This window comes from Hemitrygon akajei, chromosome 11 (assembly GCF_048418815.1).
Source record: "Hemitrygon akajei chromosome 11, sHemAka1.3, whole genome shotgun sequence".
Lineage (NCBI taxonomy): Eukaryota > Metazoa > Chordata > Chondrichthyes > Myliobatiformes > Dasyatidae > Hemitrygon > Hemitrygon akajei.
In genome coordinates, this window is record NC_133134.1 from 34,372,570 (window position 1) to 34,392,049 (window position 19,480).

General features: G+C 39.1%; 1 protein-coding gene across 14 annotated transcripts in view; it reads right to left on the minus strand.

The window, feature by feature from the left end:
• Positions 1–19,480, minus strand: part of rbfox1 (RNA binding fox-1 homolog 1) — a 1,531,532-nt gene that overhangs the window by 841,398 nt on the left and 670,654 nt on the right. Inside the window, exon 1 of one of the 14 annotated variants that reach the window (XM_073060605.1) lies at positions 13,723–14,389. The exons of the other annotated variants lie outside the window; for them this stretch is intronic. Within the exon in view, the coding sequence (XP_072916706.1) occupies positions 13,723–13,740 (18 nt within the window). The 5' untranslated portion in view covers positions 13,741–14,389. Of the gene's footprint in view, positions 1–13,722; positions 14,390–19,480 lie in introns of those variants that run through there. 14 annotated transcript variants of the gene reach the window in all.

Below are 19,480 nucleotides of genomic sequence, written 5' to 3' on the forward strand. Positions count from 1 at the left end.
CAGCTTGCTTTTGTTGATTATGTATTTTCTTAAAATGGTGAAATCTATTCCAATCTTCATGAGCACTTTTAACAAGACTCAGTTAAGAGGTGCTCGCCTGAGAGTCTGAGGTGCTCATTCAAATAAGGATATACTGCAAAACGATATGGATGCACCACTGCAAAGAGGTGGATGGTGTTCAGAGTTCAAACTCAATTTATGATCAAAGTACATATATGTCACCTTATACTACCTTGAGATTCATTTTCTCGCAGACATTCACAGTAGAACAGAGAAATTCAATAGAATCAATGAAAAATTACACACAAAGACTGACAAAGAACCAACGTGTCGAAGAAGAAAAACTCTGCAAGTTAGAAAAAAAGAATGAGATGTTGAATCATTGAAAGGTAGCTCATAGGTTGTGGAATGAGTCCAATTTTGAGGTGCTGAGAAGTTATCCATGCTGGTTCAGCAGCTTGATGGTTGAAGGGAGCTGCCTGTAATGAGTATGTACATTCTCCCTGTGACCGTGTGGATTTCCTCTGGGTGCTCCGGTTTCCTCCCACTGAAAAGACAGGTTGGTAGATTAATTGGTCATTGTAAGTTGTCCAGTGATCAGGTGCGGATTAAATCAGGAGATTGCTAGGCAGCGTGGCTCAAAGAGACAGAAGGGCCTATTCTGCATTGTATCTTAATAAAATAAAATAAATAATGAAACATGGTGTTGTGGTTCAGTACCTCCTAAAGCTTTTGTACCTCCTTCCCATTGGCAACAGTGAGAAGAGAGCATGGCCTTGATGGTGACGGCCCTTGATGATGGGTGCTTTTTTCTTGTGGCAGCGTTCCACGTAGACATGCTCAATGATGGGTGGGGTTTTGCCTTTGATGGATTAGACTGTGTCCACCACTTTTTGTAAGCTTTCTCAATGTGGCTACTAATCAGAAGATTTCTAATGGACAATCGAAATGAATTCCACACCCCCACCAAAGTATTTAGTTTTCAATGTACAAAAGAAATAAAATAAAGCTTTGCATGACAGTCAGAACACTTTTGTTTAGCACAGCTGTATGCTTCTTGAAATGAAAGGTAATCATATTTGTTAATCTAAGGCATAAAGTTGCATCACATTGTTAGTGCTGTCAGGTTTAACTCATTAACTAGCAGGTGGCTGTGTGTAGAACGACATTTCTGTGCCTTTGCAGCTTTTCCTTGTGCTTTTCCTTCTATTTGCATGTCTAATTGTTTCTACAAACATCTTCATTATCTGCAAACATATGGAAAGGGCTGATGAAAGGAAAACTGTTACTAGTGGAAATCAGAAAATTTAGAAACAGAAATACACAGCAGGTCAGGCAGCTTCTGAAGGTTTCAATATGATTTTCACTTAAACTGCAATTGAAACTTATTAATATATTGATCAATCTTTCAATAAAATATCCCATTTTAAATGAGTCTTATATTTTAAATGTTCTATTCAATTGCCATGATTTCTTTTTTAAAACGATTTTATTGTAGTAGGAGAAGTGATAACAGAAGACCCTGCGGATTAATCTGAATATGAAGGTGTTTTATAATGGTACTCATTATGAGAAATACTGAAAGGAAGTTCTAAGGGTGTAATTAAGTCAAGGGGTTACAAGGATTTCATAATCCCTACATAAGCAGCTGCAATGATTTGGTTTGTCATTAAAATTGAAAATTTAACTCCCTCCCAGTTTGCATATAAAGGGTCTGACTTATCTTCCAGGTCCCAGCTTTGATGATGAAATGTTTAATTTTTCTCCTTTTTCTAAGGTAGTGCAAGTGTTTTCAGCATTTTCTATCTTTCCTTCAGATTCTCAGCACTTGCTGTTTATTTTTAAATGCTATCAGAATTAATGGATCCATGTTTACACCTTTACTGTTTAAGGGCCGCCCAACACTAAACCTACTAATCCCAATGGTCCACTTCAATAACGAGCAAAGTGCAAGTGAGGTGAGTCTGCCTCATTCATACTGGCTGCTTCCTCAGAAACAAGAAGACTGTGACTTACATGGCTAAGTTTCAGAGGAAATTATCAGAAAAATTTTGCCAGGCCATGCATTAAAGTAATTTATCACTACAAGTGGACAACTGGGGGGTATTCAGGCCAAAATACAACCAGGAACACTTCAACATTTCTTGGTAATATATCATAATAACATTTAATTGTCTTCTGTATGATCTCTGACTGTTTTAGAGCTGAAGTATGTAGTTATTGATATGAAAAGAAGCAGAGTTGACAGTCTGGAAATGTCACGGCACCATTATTTTCTCCAATTGGACCCAACACCCTTGTGGGGGATGGTATGAACATGCTCATTCTAAATTGAAAATATGCTGCCTGTCATGGTCAGGATTTCTTCATACGCTTCATACATTTGCAACATTAGTTTTGGCATTAGCTTATTGTTCACTTGGCAGCATAGGGATGAGTCCTTCTTCTTCTCCTTTGCTATACGGGAAGGAGCTGAGAACATTACGGATACTTTTAATCTTGCTAATTTTTCTTAATTTAGAATTGTTCCTTTAGATTAGAACATTAAACATGTCATTTTACTATTTAGGAAGGGTGACAGAACCCAACTACTCCAGAGTATCCGTAACCTTGCTTCATTCTATGGACTCCTACATTTAACCAAGAGGTCTCTGGACCCCAGGGTCTATAATTGAGCACTATGGTCTATAGATTGTTGTAGGAATGAACCTTTTGTTCAGATGATGACAGAAAAAAAGTATTTCATGTCTCAGTAATCCAATTTTTGTTTTAAAATTGTGAATGTCCATAGTTCAAAAAGTACATTTATTAGCAAATTGCATATATGTCACCATATACAACCGTGAGATTCATTTTCTTGTGAGCAGACACCGTACATCCAAGAAACGTAAAAGAATCAGTGAAAGACTGCACCCAACAGGACAAACAACTAATGTGTAAAAGACAACTGTGCAAATACAAAAAAAGGAAAATAATAATAATGAATAAATAAGCAATAAATAATGAGAACATGAGATGAAGGGTCCTGGACAAAGTCCATAGATTGTGGGAACAGTTCAATGTTGGGATGAGTGAAGTTATCCCCACTGGTTCAAGAACCTGATGGTTGAAGGGTAATAACTATTTCTAAACCTGGTGCTGTGGGTTCTGAGGTTCCTGTACCCTCTTCCTGATGGCAGCATCGAGAAGAGAGTATCGCCTTGGTGGTGGGGGTCCTTGATGATGGATGCTACTTTCCTGTAGATGTGCTCAATGGTGGGGAGAGTTTTACCTGTGATGGACTGGGATGTATCCACTACTTTTTGTAGAGTTTCTGTTCAAGGGTATTTGTGTTTCCACACCAGACGAATGGCAATTTTTGAGGAGATATTGTTGCCAATCCTCACCTGAGGGTCTGCAAGTGAGGAAGTCAAGGATCCAATTGCACAAGGAGGTATTGAGTCCAAGGTTTTGAATCATACAGATTAGTTTTGAGGGGGTGATAGTATGGACGTTAATAAATGGATTTCAAAAAAAGGATTTGATAACGTTCCCAATGAGAGAGCACTAACTGATATTGCTCATGGAATTGAAAGTAAATTATTGACCTGGCTGAGAAACTGGCTGATCAGCAGGAAATAGAAACATTGGATAATATGCTGGTGGTCAAATTGAGAAGATACAATTAATAATGCTCAAAAAGAATTGTCATGGGTATCTTTTATTCACAATCACTAACTGGAGTTCTGATGATCTTTTAGAGAATTATATATTGGCATTTGCTATTGGTGCCAAGGAAGGAACAATTTAGAATTAGGTGATGCTATAAAATCATGGAACTATCAGTAGAAAATAATGGCAAATACATTTCAATGTGGAGGAAGTCAAGGTCCTCTGATCTAAAACTAGAGAGAGAGAGAATGATGTAGTTCTCCCTGCCACCCCCTGCAACTTCCAATGGTGTTAGTTGGTCCCCCAATTTCTATCCTTCCTTCTCAGCCATAGCCAAAAGTTGCCCATTTATACCTTTCCACCCATCGCTCTTGGTGGCTCTCCTGAGCCCCAGTCCAGTCACTGCCATTTCACAGTGTAACCTTGTGGTCAATCTGCCGATGAAGTCCTGGCATCCTACCCCACAGGGTAGGTAATGGTCCTCCAGCCAGCTTTCTTACACTTGGCTGGTAGGTCTGAGTTCTCAAAACACCAGTATGGTTAAGGAACTAATGAAAAAGCTGAACAGAATTATGCCTTTATACATACAGGATTAGTAGTTCTGCAGCAGTTATACAAAGCCTGGTTTGACAACAGCTGAAATACTGTGGGCACATTTCTAGGCACCTTTCCACAGAAAGGATACATCAACCTTACAGTAAGTGCTGTATAAATTGACCAGAATGATACCAGAACTACAGATGAAAAAAAAACTACAGAAGCTAGGGTAAACAATGACCACAGATGCGTGCTGGATACAATCATATACTAGACAACATAGAAAAAAGTTAGAGTCCTTCAGTGCAGAACCCCAGGAAAGAGTTACGTGTTTTCACCAGGAACCTTAGAAACTGGAGTCATGGCTTCATGAAAAAGTCTTTATGTTTCATCAGGACTTCCTTGAAAAGTGCTGGCTGCAGTGTTTCATGGGGAACCCCAGAATTTACAGTCTTCCAGGTTTTACAAAAGAACATGATTGAAATGTTCGTAGTGGGACTTCACTGGTTTCACAAGAAACTTGAGGAGGTGGTGTTAGTTAGTCATTATGACTCCCCTCTTTGGGAAATTGCAAAGAGGTCCTAGATACATTGTTTCTCTAGGAAAGAGTTGGTGGCAGTGATTCATTGGAAACCCCAGGGAAATCCTTGCTGCAGTGTTTTACTGGAGAGCCCCACAATGTATTGGCTATAGCACTTCATTAAAAAAAATCATAGGGATGTGCAGTTTATAATGTTCCACCAGGATAGAAGGAACATTTATAAGGTTTCATTGAGAAATCCTACAAAATTCTAGTTAGAATTTCACCAGGAAGTCCCGTTTTCTGTTAATTACTGTGCAGCTCCAGGGAACTGTTGGTTATGGTATTGATACAAGATTTTTCGGGGCACTCCCAGGTACATATCAATCGTAATGTTTCACTGAAAATACAAGGAAATTCTGGTTTCCAGATTTCATCAGGAAACCCCACATTACCACAAGCTATCACATTTTACCAGGGAGCCTCAATTAAGTGTTGATTACAGTGTTTTTTCATGGGGTAACCCTAGGAAATGCTGGTTATAAGGTTTGCCAGGATATTCCCAGGTCATGCTGGTTGCAATGTTCCACTGAAGAAGCCTAGACAAGTCCCATTTGTAATTTCCTTTTCCAATGGGATTTCTGTTGAAATTATGGTAAATATTTGAAAGAGCTCCTGTGAGTCAGAATGACAAAACATACAATATTTTCATGTCACCTTATCCTTAGCTGCTCATTTTGTATTATTCACAAAAACTGCAATGTCAAGTAAATGTTTCAGCAAAAACTAATCCTGCTGTTCACTTGCCATTCAGAGTAGTTATTCTCTGTGAAGAAATCTATGAGTCACTGAGGGCTTCTGTGAAATGTGCTGACAAGAGCTTTGTGGGTTTCGTATTTCTTTTACCTCATGCAAGTTTTGCTTTCTAAATCTATTTCATAGTATCAATCAAAAAAAAAGAAAGCTTTACATCTGATGTTTGAAGCCTGATAGTTTTATCAGGTCTATATTTTCAGGCTGCCATTTCAAAGTCAATAGGTCATCATCACAAGAGCTACCAATCAAATATGGTCATGCTCTACGCTGGATCTCGTACAGTTCAGCTGGCCAAAATGGATCAAAGTGGGGAATGTGTGTTGAGAGCGCAATGAACAATTAGTACGTCCCCATACAGATCAAACTCCAAATTCCTATTACCGACTCATTATTATGATTTCAAGAATGTGGCAAAGCAACATTAATACATCGCTCTCTCGCCCAAATGTTCATGTGAACAAAACCAGTCTAAGCTAGCACAAGGTGCTTAAATCTGGAGTACAAGAGCATTGTGTGTGGGAGGTTTGATAGATGCCTGAGCAGTGGGCTACAGTAGGAGGCAAGATTCTCCAGCGAAACAACAAACTCTTACCAGTTCAGATAAGGGCTGCTATCTGCAGGGCCCAGAGAGCCTACAGGAACACAATAACATATGCCGCAATGAGGTAAGTTGGAAAAGCAAACACCAAAGGGAGATGTCTAGGCAACTATGCTCCATGATGAAGGGAGTTTAGAGGTTTACAAGCAGAAGTGTCTTGCTCGGGGTGGAGAGACCAGTCCTGCACTCTAACCTGACTCCTCACAAGGAGGAACAGTGGATCTGGATACAGTGCTTTTAGATCTTATATATCTCCATCTGCCTCACACAATAGACAATGCATCCACCTTCCCTCACAATGGGCTAAACTAACCTTCATATCCTCCTCCACACCCTCATGACTGTAGACTGATACCAGCTTTCATAATATGCCAGGTATTCAACCTCAAACAAGAACACCTGAAGATGCTGCAAATCCAAACAACACACACAGAATGCAGAACATTGAAGTCACATGTACAGTGAAATGTGCCATTTGCATTAACAGCCAACAAACCTAAGGGTGTGCTGGGTGCAGTCGCAAGTATCTGAATCTCCAAGTTACCAATGATGTACATCTGCTTCTCTCATTTTACCCTAATTTCAGCATCACAACCAAACCCCTAACCTTCACCTCACTGACACCAGCAAATTTACCCTGATTCAAAAAGCAGTGAACATATGTCACTTAAGCAGCAGCTTGATTATAGATATTTTGGCTAATGTAGAGCTCCACCTAGGAGGAGAAACTGAATCACTTAACATGAGTAGCCTGCGGCTAGAGTAGGGAGAACAGAGCTCTGGACTCCAGGTCATACTAATGCAAGTTTGCATCTGAGAATCAGGTAAAAGTTACTTTCTTCCTGTGCCAGGCTAACACTCCTTGATAAGTTTCCCATCAGACCTGTTAATTTAACAACCGCTTTGTTATGTGCAGCTGTCAAGTTTCCTCTATAGCAGCAGTTCCATGCACCCCTCAGTTAATGGTTGGGGTCCATGGCATAAAAAAGGCTGGGAACCCCTGCTCTATCAGCTGCTTGTCAAAGTTCCATCAGACCACACCGATGAAGAAACTCAAGCTCGAGTTGGAAGTTCTAACTGCTCCCATGCCTGATCAGCTTGCTGTCATTCAAGCTCAGACTGCATAAAGACGATTAGTTGACGCTTGTGTGGACTTTGTCCTGGACTGATAGAAACATAATTATTTTTTTAAATATATTGGTTTGATGTAGCTTGTTAATGCAGTCCAACAAAGAGAATGCATGATCAGAATTATTGTGGGACGGAATATTGGGATTGCACTCAAGCTTGTGTGAACTATCCATTGCGCATTTACCACTAAGCATTCTCTCCATGTTTTCCTTTTCATTTTCAGCTCCTAATAGTCCTTCCCCTCCAAGATCCCCAAATCTCACAGAGACCTGAAGGGAACAAGACAACATGATTGTAGCTTAGAAGAATGAATAGAATGTTTTATAAGGCTGTAGGTGCTAACATTGTGAATATGAAGTCTTCACAGTGGAGTTCATGGCGGGGGGGAGGGAATGCCTTTTTCTCTTCCTAGCCACTCTCTGAATTGACATGTCTATTCAAAAATGGAGGGCATTGCAGACTGATGCAAAATGAGACCAATCAATCTGTGGGTTGGATACCAGGTTACCGATAATTTCCAACACAAAGCACAGTTGACAGACAAACACCATCTGTCCCTTCAGAAAATGAAGAGGTGCACTACGTCTCCAAACTATAACATAGTCTTCTAGTCATATGTGACAAATGCAGGCAATAGACAAGCAGCATCACCTCTAGCCCACCAGATCCACAATTAATACAGCCCGGCACTCTAGTGAAAGGAGGTAACTTCGGCTCTCCTGTAAAGATTATCTTTAACCTTGATAATGCAGTTCTGATCTTCTCTCGTACAACCTTTGTGATTTCAATAGTACCTGCAGCACATCACAAATATTAGAGGAGACTTTGCTTATTGAAACGGAGTACCCAATGCACTGTTTCTCTCTGCAGTCTAAGTTCAAGAATGACTCCCTGAGCATTCAATTGGATCACTAGATGTCCCTTGGTAATTGAAACTTGCTGCTATTATCTAGTCTAACTTGAATGTGACTCCTGACCAGTTAATGTTGACCTCATCACAAAATGCAGACGCAGCTAAGTCACTCCTTGTCCAATCTTCTCCCCAAGCTTTTCTCTGAATATAGGAGATCTGCTATACAGATTACTCAAGCTACAGTCTGACATTGCCTGTAAGGTATAGCTCCCTGGATACAGCTCCTCCTTCCCAATCCTGGAACATCCCACTTCATTCTTCACATCGGGGAGGAATGAATAGCCCTGTGTATCTTCAACATTAACTCCCCATCCACCTCCACCACCAATGAAGTCTCATGGTATCAGGTTTATCATGGACAAGGAAACATCCTCCCTCAGCTGATGAATCAGTGCTGTTCTATGTTGGAGTCAGAGCAGTAGGAGGCCATCTGAACCCTGGGTGGGGACTTCAGTTCTCATAGCCAAGGCTTCATGCAGTGTCTGCAGAAAGTCACAAGTGAACCAACACAGGCAATGAACCTACCCAACCTCACCCTTGTCAAGTTACCATCTGCCACCACATCTGTCTATGATAGAAGGGATTCTACACACCCCATGCAGAGACAATGCCCTGTCTTCACACCAAGGGCATTTTCCATTGTGCCATCACACTACTGTCATACAAAATAAGATTCAGAACTGATTTTCAGCTCAGGTCTAGGCATTCAAATGGTTGCCAACAGCATCTGAGCAGTACATTATTTCCTCATTCCCCTTTTCATGTCACACTCCACAGACTTTGAGTGGACTACTTCTGTTATAAGGAACAACAAGATTTAGCTGAAGCTTTCAGTCAAGACATACAAGCCTTCCTTCTGCAAAGCCCTTCTACTCTGGCTTGGTGTGGAAGACTGGCTCTATTCTTACTTCAAACAATGCACCAAATTTAGTGACAAGTACAATCTTAATCCAAGAATCAGTACATAGCAAATAATATTTTCTTAAAGTAACTTTGTGGGTGAGATAGCGAGATCTGTCTTGCTGCTAAATGCTGCATTCTTCATGTGCAGTGAACACATCAGGTTAGCCATATAGTTGAGTTATCATGGGGACCAAAGTCTGTTTCTGCCTACTTCACACATTGCATTCAACATAGCAAACTCAGGCCATGAATGGTACCAATCTTAGAAACGGTTAGTTGCTTGCAGCAGCCAAACAGCTGGCACTGAGGCTGAATATTAACCCTACATGCTTTAATACAATAGTAGAATTGCACTATTAGTGGCAGACAATATCTAAACTAAGGATTGATTTGTCAAACCTGGGCAGCGTTTATTCACGGGAATGACTGCAGGTGTGATAGGGCTGCCTAGTGAAACTGATCTTTACTCACTGAAGCTGAGGAAAACAAAAGGCGATCTCATTCAGAACTATAAGATTCAGAGAGGGAGGATACTGATATGCTGTTTTTCTCCAAGTGGGCAATTTTCAGCCAAAAGTCTCTACCCCTCCCCCTTCCCAGAGTAAAGGATTAGCATTTATTTCTTAAAAGAGAAGAGTGTCTTTACACGATGGATTGTAAATCTATTGAAATGCTTATCTTGGATCGCAGCATTGCAAAGTTAGAGTTTTATAAACTTTGGGAAAGAAAAGGTATAGAAATTGGGTGCAAGGTGGACAGGAATGCCCTGATCTTATTGCCACAGCAAGGCTGAAACATATGGCCAACCCTCCCTTCTGCCCCTTATGTACTTTTGCCAACTTGTGGTGCATTGGACAGTTACACCTTCTTACTGCCTGCTTCCCGTCCGTGACAAAAGGCATTGTGTTGAGCCAGAGTTTAATTGTGCGATGACTGAGAATGTCATTTATTCAGTTGTCAGAAATGAGTGAACATAAATAAGCTACTGAGAAAACAAAACAGCTGGTGCGTCAATGAACACGGTCTAAGCAGAACTGCAATGCAAAACTGCTGAGGTATAATAGATCGGCACATTCAGATCTGAAAAATAAAATGTTCTTCACCTGGACACAGGGCATGAATTTCACAACAGCAGCGCTCTGGGACTGCATGTTTTCTCCCCTGTGCCAATCAGGCATGTCTCAAATTCTGCGCAAGTTTAACAAAGTGTTTTGTACTATTTCAGGACATGCAGCATAATTCGAGCAATTAAAGTACAAGAATAAGGGACATTACTTCCAGTAAAAGGTATCTTCTGTGTTCAATAACAAATATTCAAAGTTTACTTAATTAAAACACATAAACACGATGCTACTGTCAAACAAGGATCTCAGAGAAAATTAACATTGAAAGAAAGAACATGGTCACACACTTAGCCTTTGACCAAAGAATAAATAACTTTTGACAAAATAATTACAGAATCTATTTTCATAAATCAAATATATTGTACAGCAGTTGCATCTGGAAAGTGTTTGACAAATTTTAACAGTGAATGCTCAGTTTGGTTCAGGAATCGTGGATAAGCGGTTCAGGATAAGTGAAAACTATTGGACGTTTAGTACAGTTGATCAACTTGTTAGTGGGTTTAATTTAAAATGGCTTATTATCAAAACAGGACCTCATCAGTGCTCAGAATATGATAGACAAATGCCATTCTAACAATATTCACTGTGCTGAGAAATTATTGTGGAATATTTCCTATTTGTTTCAGAATTACACGCGTGTTCAGCATTTTAAGTCTAGCTCAAGATTTCCATATAATGCATGCAAATGGAAGGTTGGCCCATTGAATTCCACACTCAGATCGGAATTCTGTTTGAAGAAGGTACACATTTCTCTGGAGTCAGCTGTACTGGATTACTTTAACACATCTCAGCTCACAATACATACTGTGATCCTTGACTTGGTGCTGTCTTTTTAGTAAAGCATAGAATGTTCAGCCAAGCACTTTGAAGATGAGAAATAATACCCAGAAAATGTGTGTGTCAACAAATAGCTTACCACACAATAAACCAGGTCCTTTATGTAGGAGAGAAAGAAACATGCAAATAAAACTGAAAGGTGGTTTATTAGACTTGCAGGAGAATGATAAATTTCTCCAATTCAAGGTCAAATATGGGACTATAACTATTATTTATTTTAGGGAGAGGAGCAACTTTGTAAAAAATTCCACAGTTGTTACGTTGCTTTACAGATGATGTCGTGTACAGGTAAACTCCATTTTAGTTAACAATGTTTTTCTTACTATAAAATACATTATTTAAATAGGTAATTTTAAATAGACTAAAAAATGAGTGTATTTATTTTATTCAAATGCTATTATTTCTTAAATGGCAATACCACCTTGAGCTACACTACACTGATCGAGTTTAATAATTCAATATCCTTAATTCCCTACTTTACATTCCCTAGCCTCTGAATAATATTTAGTGCTCTTTACATTTACTTTTTTCTGCAACAGGACACACCATACTCAAAATAAGAAATGACTACAAAAACATACAATAGCTATTTTTAAAGATTTCAGACCTTTGAAGTACAACACATTTCAAACATTTAAAATGTATACATTTATCACTTTCTCCCTATATGTTTTAATACCTGTAAAATTTTATAACAATATAATTAGTAAAATTGACACCTTATGCAATCAGATGAATCAAAGAGATTACTAAATGGGGTAAAAGTGTTCATGTCTCATGGTTAACCAAGGGCCAACAATCATCTCATCTTTGAGTAATATATGGAGGTTAACACAAAAAAATTCTTAACTCATTTATTCAGTATTTTGCATGAGAAAAAAATAACCATAATTATCAAATTTTACATTTTGCACTGAAGTTTAAATACAAGAGATAGGCTGTACCTTGTGCAGTTTTCTATATAACAGAAATGGTTGAAAATTATCTTCATTAATTTTAAAATAAGCGATGTTGCTAAATCATAGCTGGTCGAATTAACAAGTTCAACGTGAATTACTTCCTTTCTTTGTTTTTCTCAATATTTTGTTGAAATACAGCAGCTATCATTGCCAGATGCTGCTGGCTGACTTTGAATGTAAATGTAAAAGAGGGATGAACCGTATAAAAAAATGCAAACAAAAATTTTGAAGGCAAATTCCTGGGAATGAGAATTTCATGAGGCTGTTATTGTTTACCAAATAAGGGAGTGACAATGGAAGAATCATTTATCTTATATCCTTTGTACGCTGCAGCTTTTTGGATCACATCTTAAAGTAATAAATTATTAGGCTTTTTGAGCTCTTTTTTTAGGCTGAATTAATGGAATATATTCCATGGGTTTTGCATGTTCTTCTGTCTTGTAAAGACAGCACAGCATTTCACTAGAACATCGTTTTGCAGACCAGGTTCTAGCACAATCAGTTCAAAATTAATGAGAGAAAGGGGAGGCTATCTATTATAAGTTATAAACCAAAATAAGTGTGGAATAATGTAGAGTGGAATCTGAACTTCAACAGGGTGGAAGTGATACGTCCTTTAACCTGGTTAGGTCTTGGCAGGACTCAAAGTATGGATTCAAGGATTGTTCAATAGGGGCACAAGCAGATCCTTAAAACAAAGCAAAATGTGTACCTTACCACAAAATGCTGAGAATATAAATATACAGTACTCGAACTTTTTCGGGCTGTTTAAACTGAAAACGTGCTGCAACTTGGTCAAAGAAGAGTGAAACCCAGACAGGTGGAACAAGCAGTCAGAAACGGTAATGAATATTTTGCACAAGTCTGCTATGTTGTCACTAACATATTTTAAGCCATACACTGGGATCATTAGTTTATGAAACATGTGTGCTGCACATATTCTTGACAACCATAGGTACCAGTGCCTGCTAAATGCTAATTGGCATTGCAGCCGTTTCCTTTACAACTAATCGCTAATTATTAGGTTGTATACCCTCAGTCCACCTGCTGTGTGCTAGGAGCAACTAGGTTTACAGTTGCCCAGTTATATCCATTTTAATATGTTTATACAGCAAGACATATAATAGACGATGAAATTAGTGGTGTATTAAGTAAAACAGCATGGCCTCTAATTGGCATGAAACTATGTATTAAAATCTATGAGGTGGCTTACAGTCCCCGCATTCCCTTTGATTTCATACACTTCAGTACAGCCTAGCATAGCAGAATTTCAGTAATTTACCATCTGACTTTACATGATCTAAATTTCAGTGGCAAAGGTTGCCGAGATGGTTAAAGAATCTGGTTAGTAATGCAAGTCAAAGAATAAAAAACTGATCCGCTTCAACCACAGCCCATTCCAGGGCAGCAGGTGTCATTCAGATGAATAAACCTTAAAGAGAACACGTCTAGATTCTGTAACTGCTGCAGTAACAACTCGGAACACAATCGAGTGATCAGTCTGCTGTCCTTCAACTCACAGAACGCATAACTTTTTAATGAAGGTTGCCAATTGATTTTGCTGCTTAAGCAACACAAATCGCAAATGTTTTAAAAATTAAATCACAACATACTTTAACACACATATGCTGTGCCAGAATTATCCATTCAGCTTTCATTATATTTGCATTAACTTGGCTGAAGCACATGAAACACTTTCCTATCAGAAAGACATGCAAAGAGATACTACCTACCCACAAATACATCATCATTTTGAATAGAGAATTAAGGATCCAGCTGTGCAGTAAAGATTCCTCTCCTGGTTAAGAATTACTGATACAAACTGAGGAGAGAGGATACAGTTCTTCTCTTTTCTGTCAGTCTTTACAGTCCTATTTCTTTTCCTGCAAGCCTCTTATTTCTTGGATAGACGCACACCAGCTCTCCTGCGTGTGAAGAAACTTGCTTCAGGCTGTTATTTTTTTTCCCCGCTCGTTCTGAATTTCTCTCTTGCTATCTCTCTCTCTCTCTCTCTCGAATGCCAATCTTATTTGGGTACAATCCTTGGCGTGTCTCTTTAGTGAGGAAGTCTGTGCACTGGAGCAGCCCACTGTACTGATGCAGGCAGAAGTGAGCAGGGAGACTCCACTCTCAAAGTATCAGCCTAATTGCAGCTCTAGGATTAGAAGTCCCCTCTGCAGGGAAAAGAAGAAGGGTGCTGAAGGCTCACACAGGGATAGAGACACACAGGTTAGTTCAAGTGGTGGAAAGCCTCTGGCATTCAAACTATTACCATATTTGCAAATGACACTGTCATCTACTGACAAGTCTCACAAAGCTCAAACTCAACACAAGGAAGCCACTACAATGAAGTAGAGAGCATGTACAGCACACAGCTTTCCCTTTATCTCTCTGACTGTACTCCAGATAAAGCCAGAAAGCAGTCAGGTCAAGGTCTTTCCCAATCTTATTACACCAACACCAAAGCAGTCAAGGTACTTGTCTACAGCCATCTACTGACATAATTGTGCTACTGCTGCTGCTTCTGTTGCTGAAGTTGCTGATTGTGAGTTACTGGGAAACGTGCATTTACTTCTGCATATTCAGTACGGCCACGCAAGGAAATGTCTTCCCGAATAATTAAAATGCATTTGCTAAATTAAGGAATCAGTCACTGCACCAAGGCAGGTGGCAAATGGATAGGCACCTGCTGGAAAAGATCTTTAACAGTACTCATCAAAACTGGCAATGGTAAAATGGGATTGAGAGGATACATTAAGATGCATACAGTTAACAAACAGCAATCAAATGACACTTAGAACAACCCACCTCCCAATAAAGGTGCCAACATGCATGACCAATGAGTCAGATTTATGGCAAAATACAAAACCTTTATGGCGGCAGGCTGTGATATGTGCGTGAGGTGAAAACAAACACTTCAAAAAAGATTTTTAATTGAACACAGCAAACTCAATTTTCTAGCAGATTCTGAAAGCTTTTATCATTTAATATTACCAATCTGTTGCTGCCCTAAGGTACTGGGAGAATAACAATGATTAACTTCATTATTTTAAATGCAACCTGTAACCAATTTCTATTACATTTACAATAGGGCTGGTGGAGATCTTCAATTTACAAACTGAGCTTTATTCAAATACAGTCTGCATTATGAAGGATATAACAATTTGCAGACTGCAGTTATTTTACTTTCTTCCTCCACAAATCAAAATCGATGCTACACCAGAAGGAAGTGAGACACCGTAAGTTATCCATCACAATGTAACGCATCTGGCTCTGTCACTGTGTCCAGTAGAAGTGTTTCACTTTCACCTACTGCATCCTGCTTCAATTACGAGAAAGTGATCTTTCTGTAAATAAACCAACTGCTCAGCTTCACACAGCTGATGGCACTCACAACTCTCCGAGTTCAAACACACTCAAGGAGATAATCGAAGCTGACACACAAGTGCAATACTTTAGCTGGAGCTGCCATCTTCTGTTTGACATATTAAACCAAAGCCTTATCTGCCCATTAAGTTGGGTGTAACTGACCCTGAAAGGATAAAAATGGGCCACTGCCCTCACCCACTCACAAAATGTTCATCTACTATTCAAGGCTAAAAACAACTCAATTACATCATGGTGCATCTCAATCTGTAAGTGCACAACTTAATTGTCATACAAACCAAAGTAATAGTATCATTATTGATTGGAAGCACCATTGGGCATCCTAAAGATTGGAAAAATATAGTTTTATTTTCTTCTTTAGATTTTCTGACATGCTCTAAGTAAGGATGGCTGCTAACAAATGTAACTAGGCAAGACAAAAATAAGGCAGCTATTGAAGTCGGCCAAGATGGTGCTGGGCTACAGTCTTCAATGACTTAGTTTTTTTTTAAGTTGCTTATTGGTTTATAAGGATGGTTTTGGGGACAGAGAAGGGAGTTAAGGTCAGGTTAGGTTGGAGGAGCAGGGATGAGAGGAGATAGTGCTCGGGCTAAGGTCTAGGCCTTTGTTCTGCTCTTGAAGGCCAGTGAAGTGGATGTATGAGGGAGGACATACAAGGGGCCCCTCCAGGTTAGCAAATCACCAGTGGGTCCCAGGTCCATGAAGGCAGGAAGCACAAGGGCCAATGACCCTCTACATACAGAAATTACCAAAAAAGTCCAGAATTCAAGTTCTGAAGCCCGGGTTGTGTGTGTGTGTGTGTGTGTGTGTGTGTGTGTGTGTGTGTGTGTGTGTGTGTGTGTGTGTGTGTGTGTGTGTGTGTGTGTGTGTGTGTGTGTGTGTGTGTGTGTGTGTGTGTGTGTGTGTGTGTGTGTGCGTGCGCGTGCGCCAAATTTGTGGCGGCACTTGCGGCTGGCCCCAGCCCTTCAAAATATTGTTTTGGTTGTAAACATAACTAAAGTTTTTCACCGTACGTTTCAATGTACATGTGATAAATAATTAAGAAGTAAACAAATATGAATTTGTCTATATGACTGAATGTCAGGCAGGAATTGAACATATTTTCAAGTGAAATACAGGGCTCATGGGGATGGTGGATGAAGGATGTAGGAATTTCATTTTCTGAGGTGCAAGTCATGCCTTTTCATTTCATCTTTCCTTTGTATTATATTTCAGTGTTATACTGTATAAGTAATGCACTGTAACGTGTATAATAATGTAAAGTATGCCATGCAGCTTTCCTCCTGTTAGATATACTGCACAGGCTAATTTATCATCTGCTCCAAAACCACCAGTATTTTTGTTTTCACCAATAGTCAAAATATCACATCTGTACATTACACTAGAGAAACATTAAAATTGAATGAAACAACCGTTGACCTAGTGGGACAACAACAATTCCTTCCCAAAAATTAAACTTGGCCTTACCTGTGAATTTGGCACAAAACTAGGAGCTAGAACTTGGGATGAAAGTTATGCAATCACCTACATAAAGCATTAGAATCAGCAGAGAACAGGAAAAGGAATCACATATGTCCATAACCAATCAGACCAACTATTACTGAGAAAGTATCAATTCAATGTCCAATCAGGAACAAGAAAAATAATGAAGAAAGAGATATATATTTTTTTAAAAGTTTAAGAATGATTTTAACCTTAAAGGAAGCCTCACAGCATTAAAAAACAAACAAAGGTTCAATATTTGTTTACAATAATCTTCAGCACCAGAGAGGTCAGCTAGCAGCATTTGACAACAATTATGTCAATTAGGGTGGGTGAGCATACCTGGACTTAAAATAACATAACTTTACGTGACAAGTTTACTTTGTTTCTGATTTGCAAATTCAGCAATATCAATGTATTTAAATCAAGAGACAACTAGAAAACAATTCATGTTCACAAGCAAGTTCATCTCCGAGAGCAGTTTTATGAATTGCATGCTTGCCACATTTCTGCTCTTGCCTTAAGTTCTAGTAATTATTCCATAAAATAAAATATAGATATATATTAGCTTCACCATTGCTTTGACAAACATTTTAGGCCTATATTACAGAGTAAATGAGGTTTAATAATAAAGCAACTATCACATTCAATCTCAGAGTGTTGTGGAAAACTACTTTCTTTTCAGGAACTGCTCAAACTTTTCTCTAGTAGTTTATTGTTCCATGGGGATATTGTTTAAATTTAGTGCCATGCAACCTCCTACCATGCATCTGGCAATCAAGGACCTTGGGTGAAGTTTTAATGTTTACTGAGGTCTCAGAGGCTCAACTCAACAACATTTCACTCATTACTGTGAAGCAGAAATTGTACTAAAGCAATATAACAGATAACTTACACAGAGAATAAAAAAACAGCATATACCTTACTGACATGGAGAAATCCAGGCTATAATACTAATTTACAAATATGACTTAATTAAGATGTCAAGTATGCTATGAGGGCTAACTTGGTTAGCATTGAAAAATATGCCCTGAGATTGTGGTGTGCAGATAATCCACCACCTCTTAGTTTCCTGCCCACTGCCATACACAAAATTCAAACTGGCAGCTTAGAAGCACAGCTTCAGTGACCAACAAATATGATTTTGACTGGTTTAGTCCATCACCATACAGACCAATTTAATATGGTTAATATCAATATAAAATAACTAGCGCTCATTAAAACCAAACTTCCATTCTTAAAGAGGAGATATTCAGTGGCTGGAACTTCTGTTGCAGAAAATCACTGGCAAACGATGGAAGAATACAGCTGATGCTCAACACTCAAATTTTCCAATAGAGTTTTGGTGCCTTGGTTAGATGAAGAACAACAGTATCCTAATAATCACCTTCGCTAAAAACCCTTCAAGAACATGCCAGAGCACCTACAGATGTTAATATAAATGCAGTGAACACTATTCAGGTTCAGGGATATAATGAGGGAAAATATCTGAACTTCTTCAGGGTGTTTATTCCTGGGGAATCCAAAAAGGAAAACTCTGGAAGAACTCGATGCGTCGAGCAGCAAATGTGGAGGCAAAGATGCCCTAAGGCAGCATCTCTAGCCCAAATATTGACTATCCCTCCCCCCCCTCCCCGAGGTGCTGTTTAACCTTCTGACATCATTCAGCAGTATGTTTTCTGCTCCAATCTAAAGCATCTGCAGTCTCTTGGAGAGAGGTCTGGTGAACTCATTCATCTGAAACGCAAAAACTCAGTTTCACTCTCCATGGATACTGCCTGACCTGAGATTTATAGCATTACTATTTCATATCGCAGACAGTGTTGCAAACATTTTTGCACATAGGGTTGAGGGGAGGGCATCCTCAGCACCATATTCCATCAAGGCCAATATGTTATTGCTTTTTCATTCCTCACTAATAATTTCTGCTGTTTAGAACTTTACTTTAGGTACTTGACCATTCCCTTAACCCCAATCCTCAAATCAGATTTTGCTGAGGCAATTTCCTATGCTACCATGATCAGCACATAACACCAGCTCTCACTTCTCCCTTCTTGCCTTCTTGTCGCCAGTCATTTTCCTTGCAGTCACAATATTTTAAAGAACCCAAATATCTTTGGATACCATTGGTTTCAGCATTTCACTATGTCAGAAGTACTATTTTCTGTCATATTCAAATCCTAAATTGGTATCTATAGAGCTGCTTAGTCTTAAGGTAATTTACTATGGTTTGACATTTGTTTATATCATAGCTCTGTAATTTGTGCTTCTGTCATTATTATGGATACTACTACCATCATTGGTGGATGCTCCAAAATGGATAGCACAGGAATTTTGCACAAAATAACTGTGCTGTGTCGACTATGAAATATCATCAAGTGGCTATTATGACACTTCGGGGAGAGCCACAGCACAGCTGTATACTCAGTAAAAGATCATGCTATTATATCTTGTTCAAGTCTTGATTTTAGGGGACCTGGTCTCAACACAAGTTAAAGGCAGTCAATGAAACACATAATCCTCACCAATCTGTATGCACCGGCTGCTTGGTTATCTCTGGCTAGGAAGGAACAAACTGTGTGGTCCTGAAGTTTAGATGTCTGGAACCTCTCTTGTGCAACA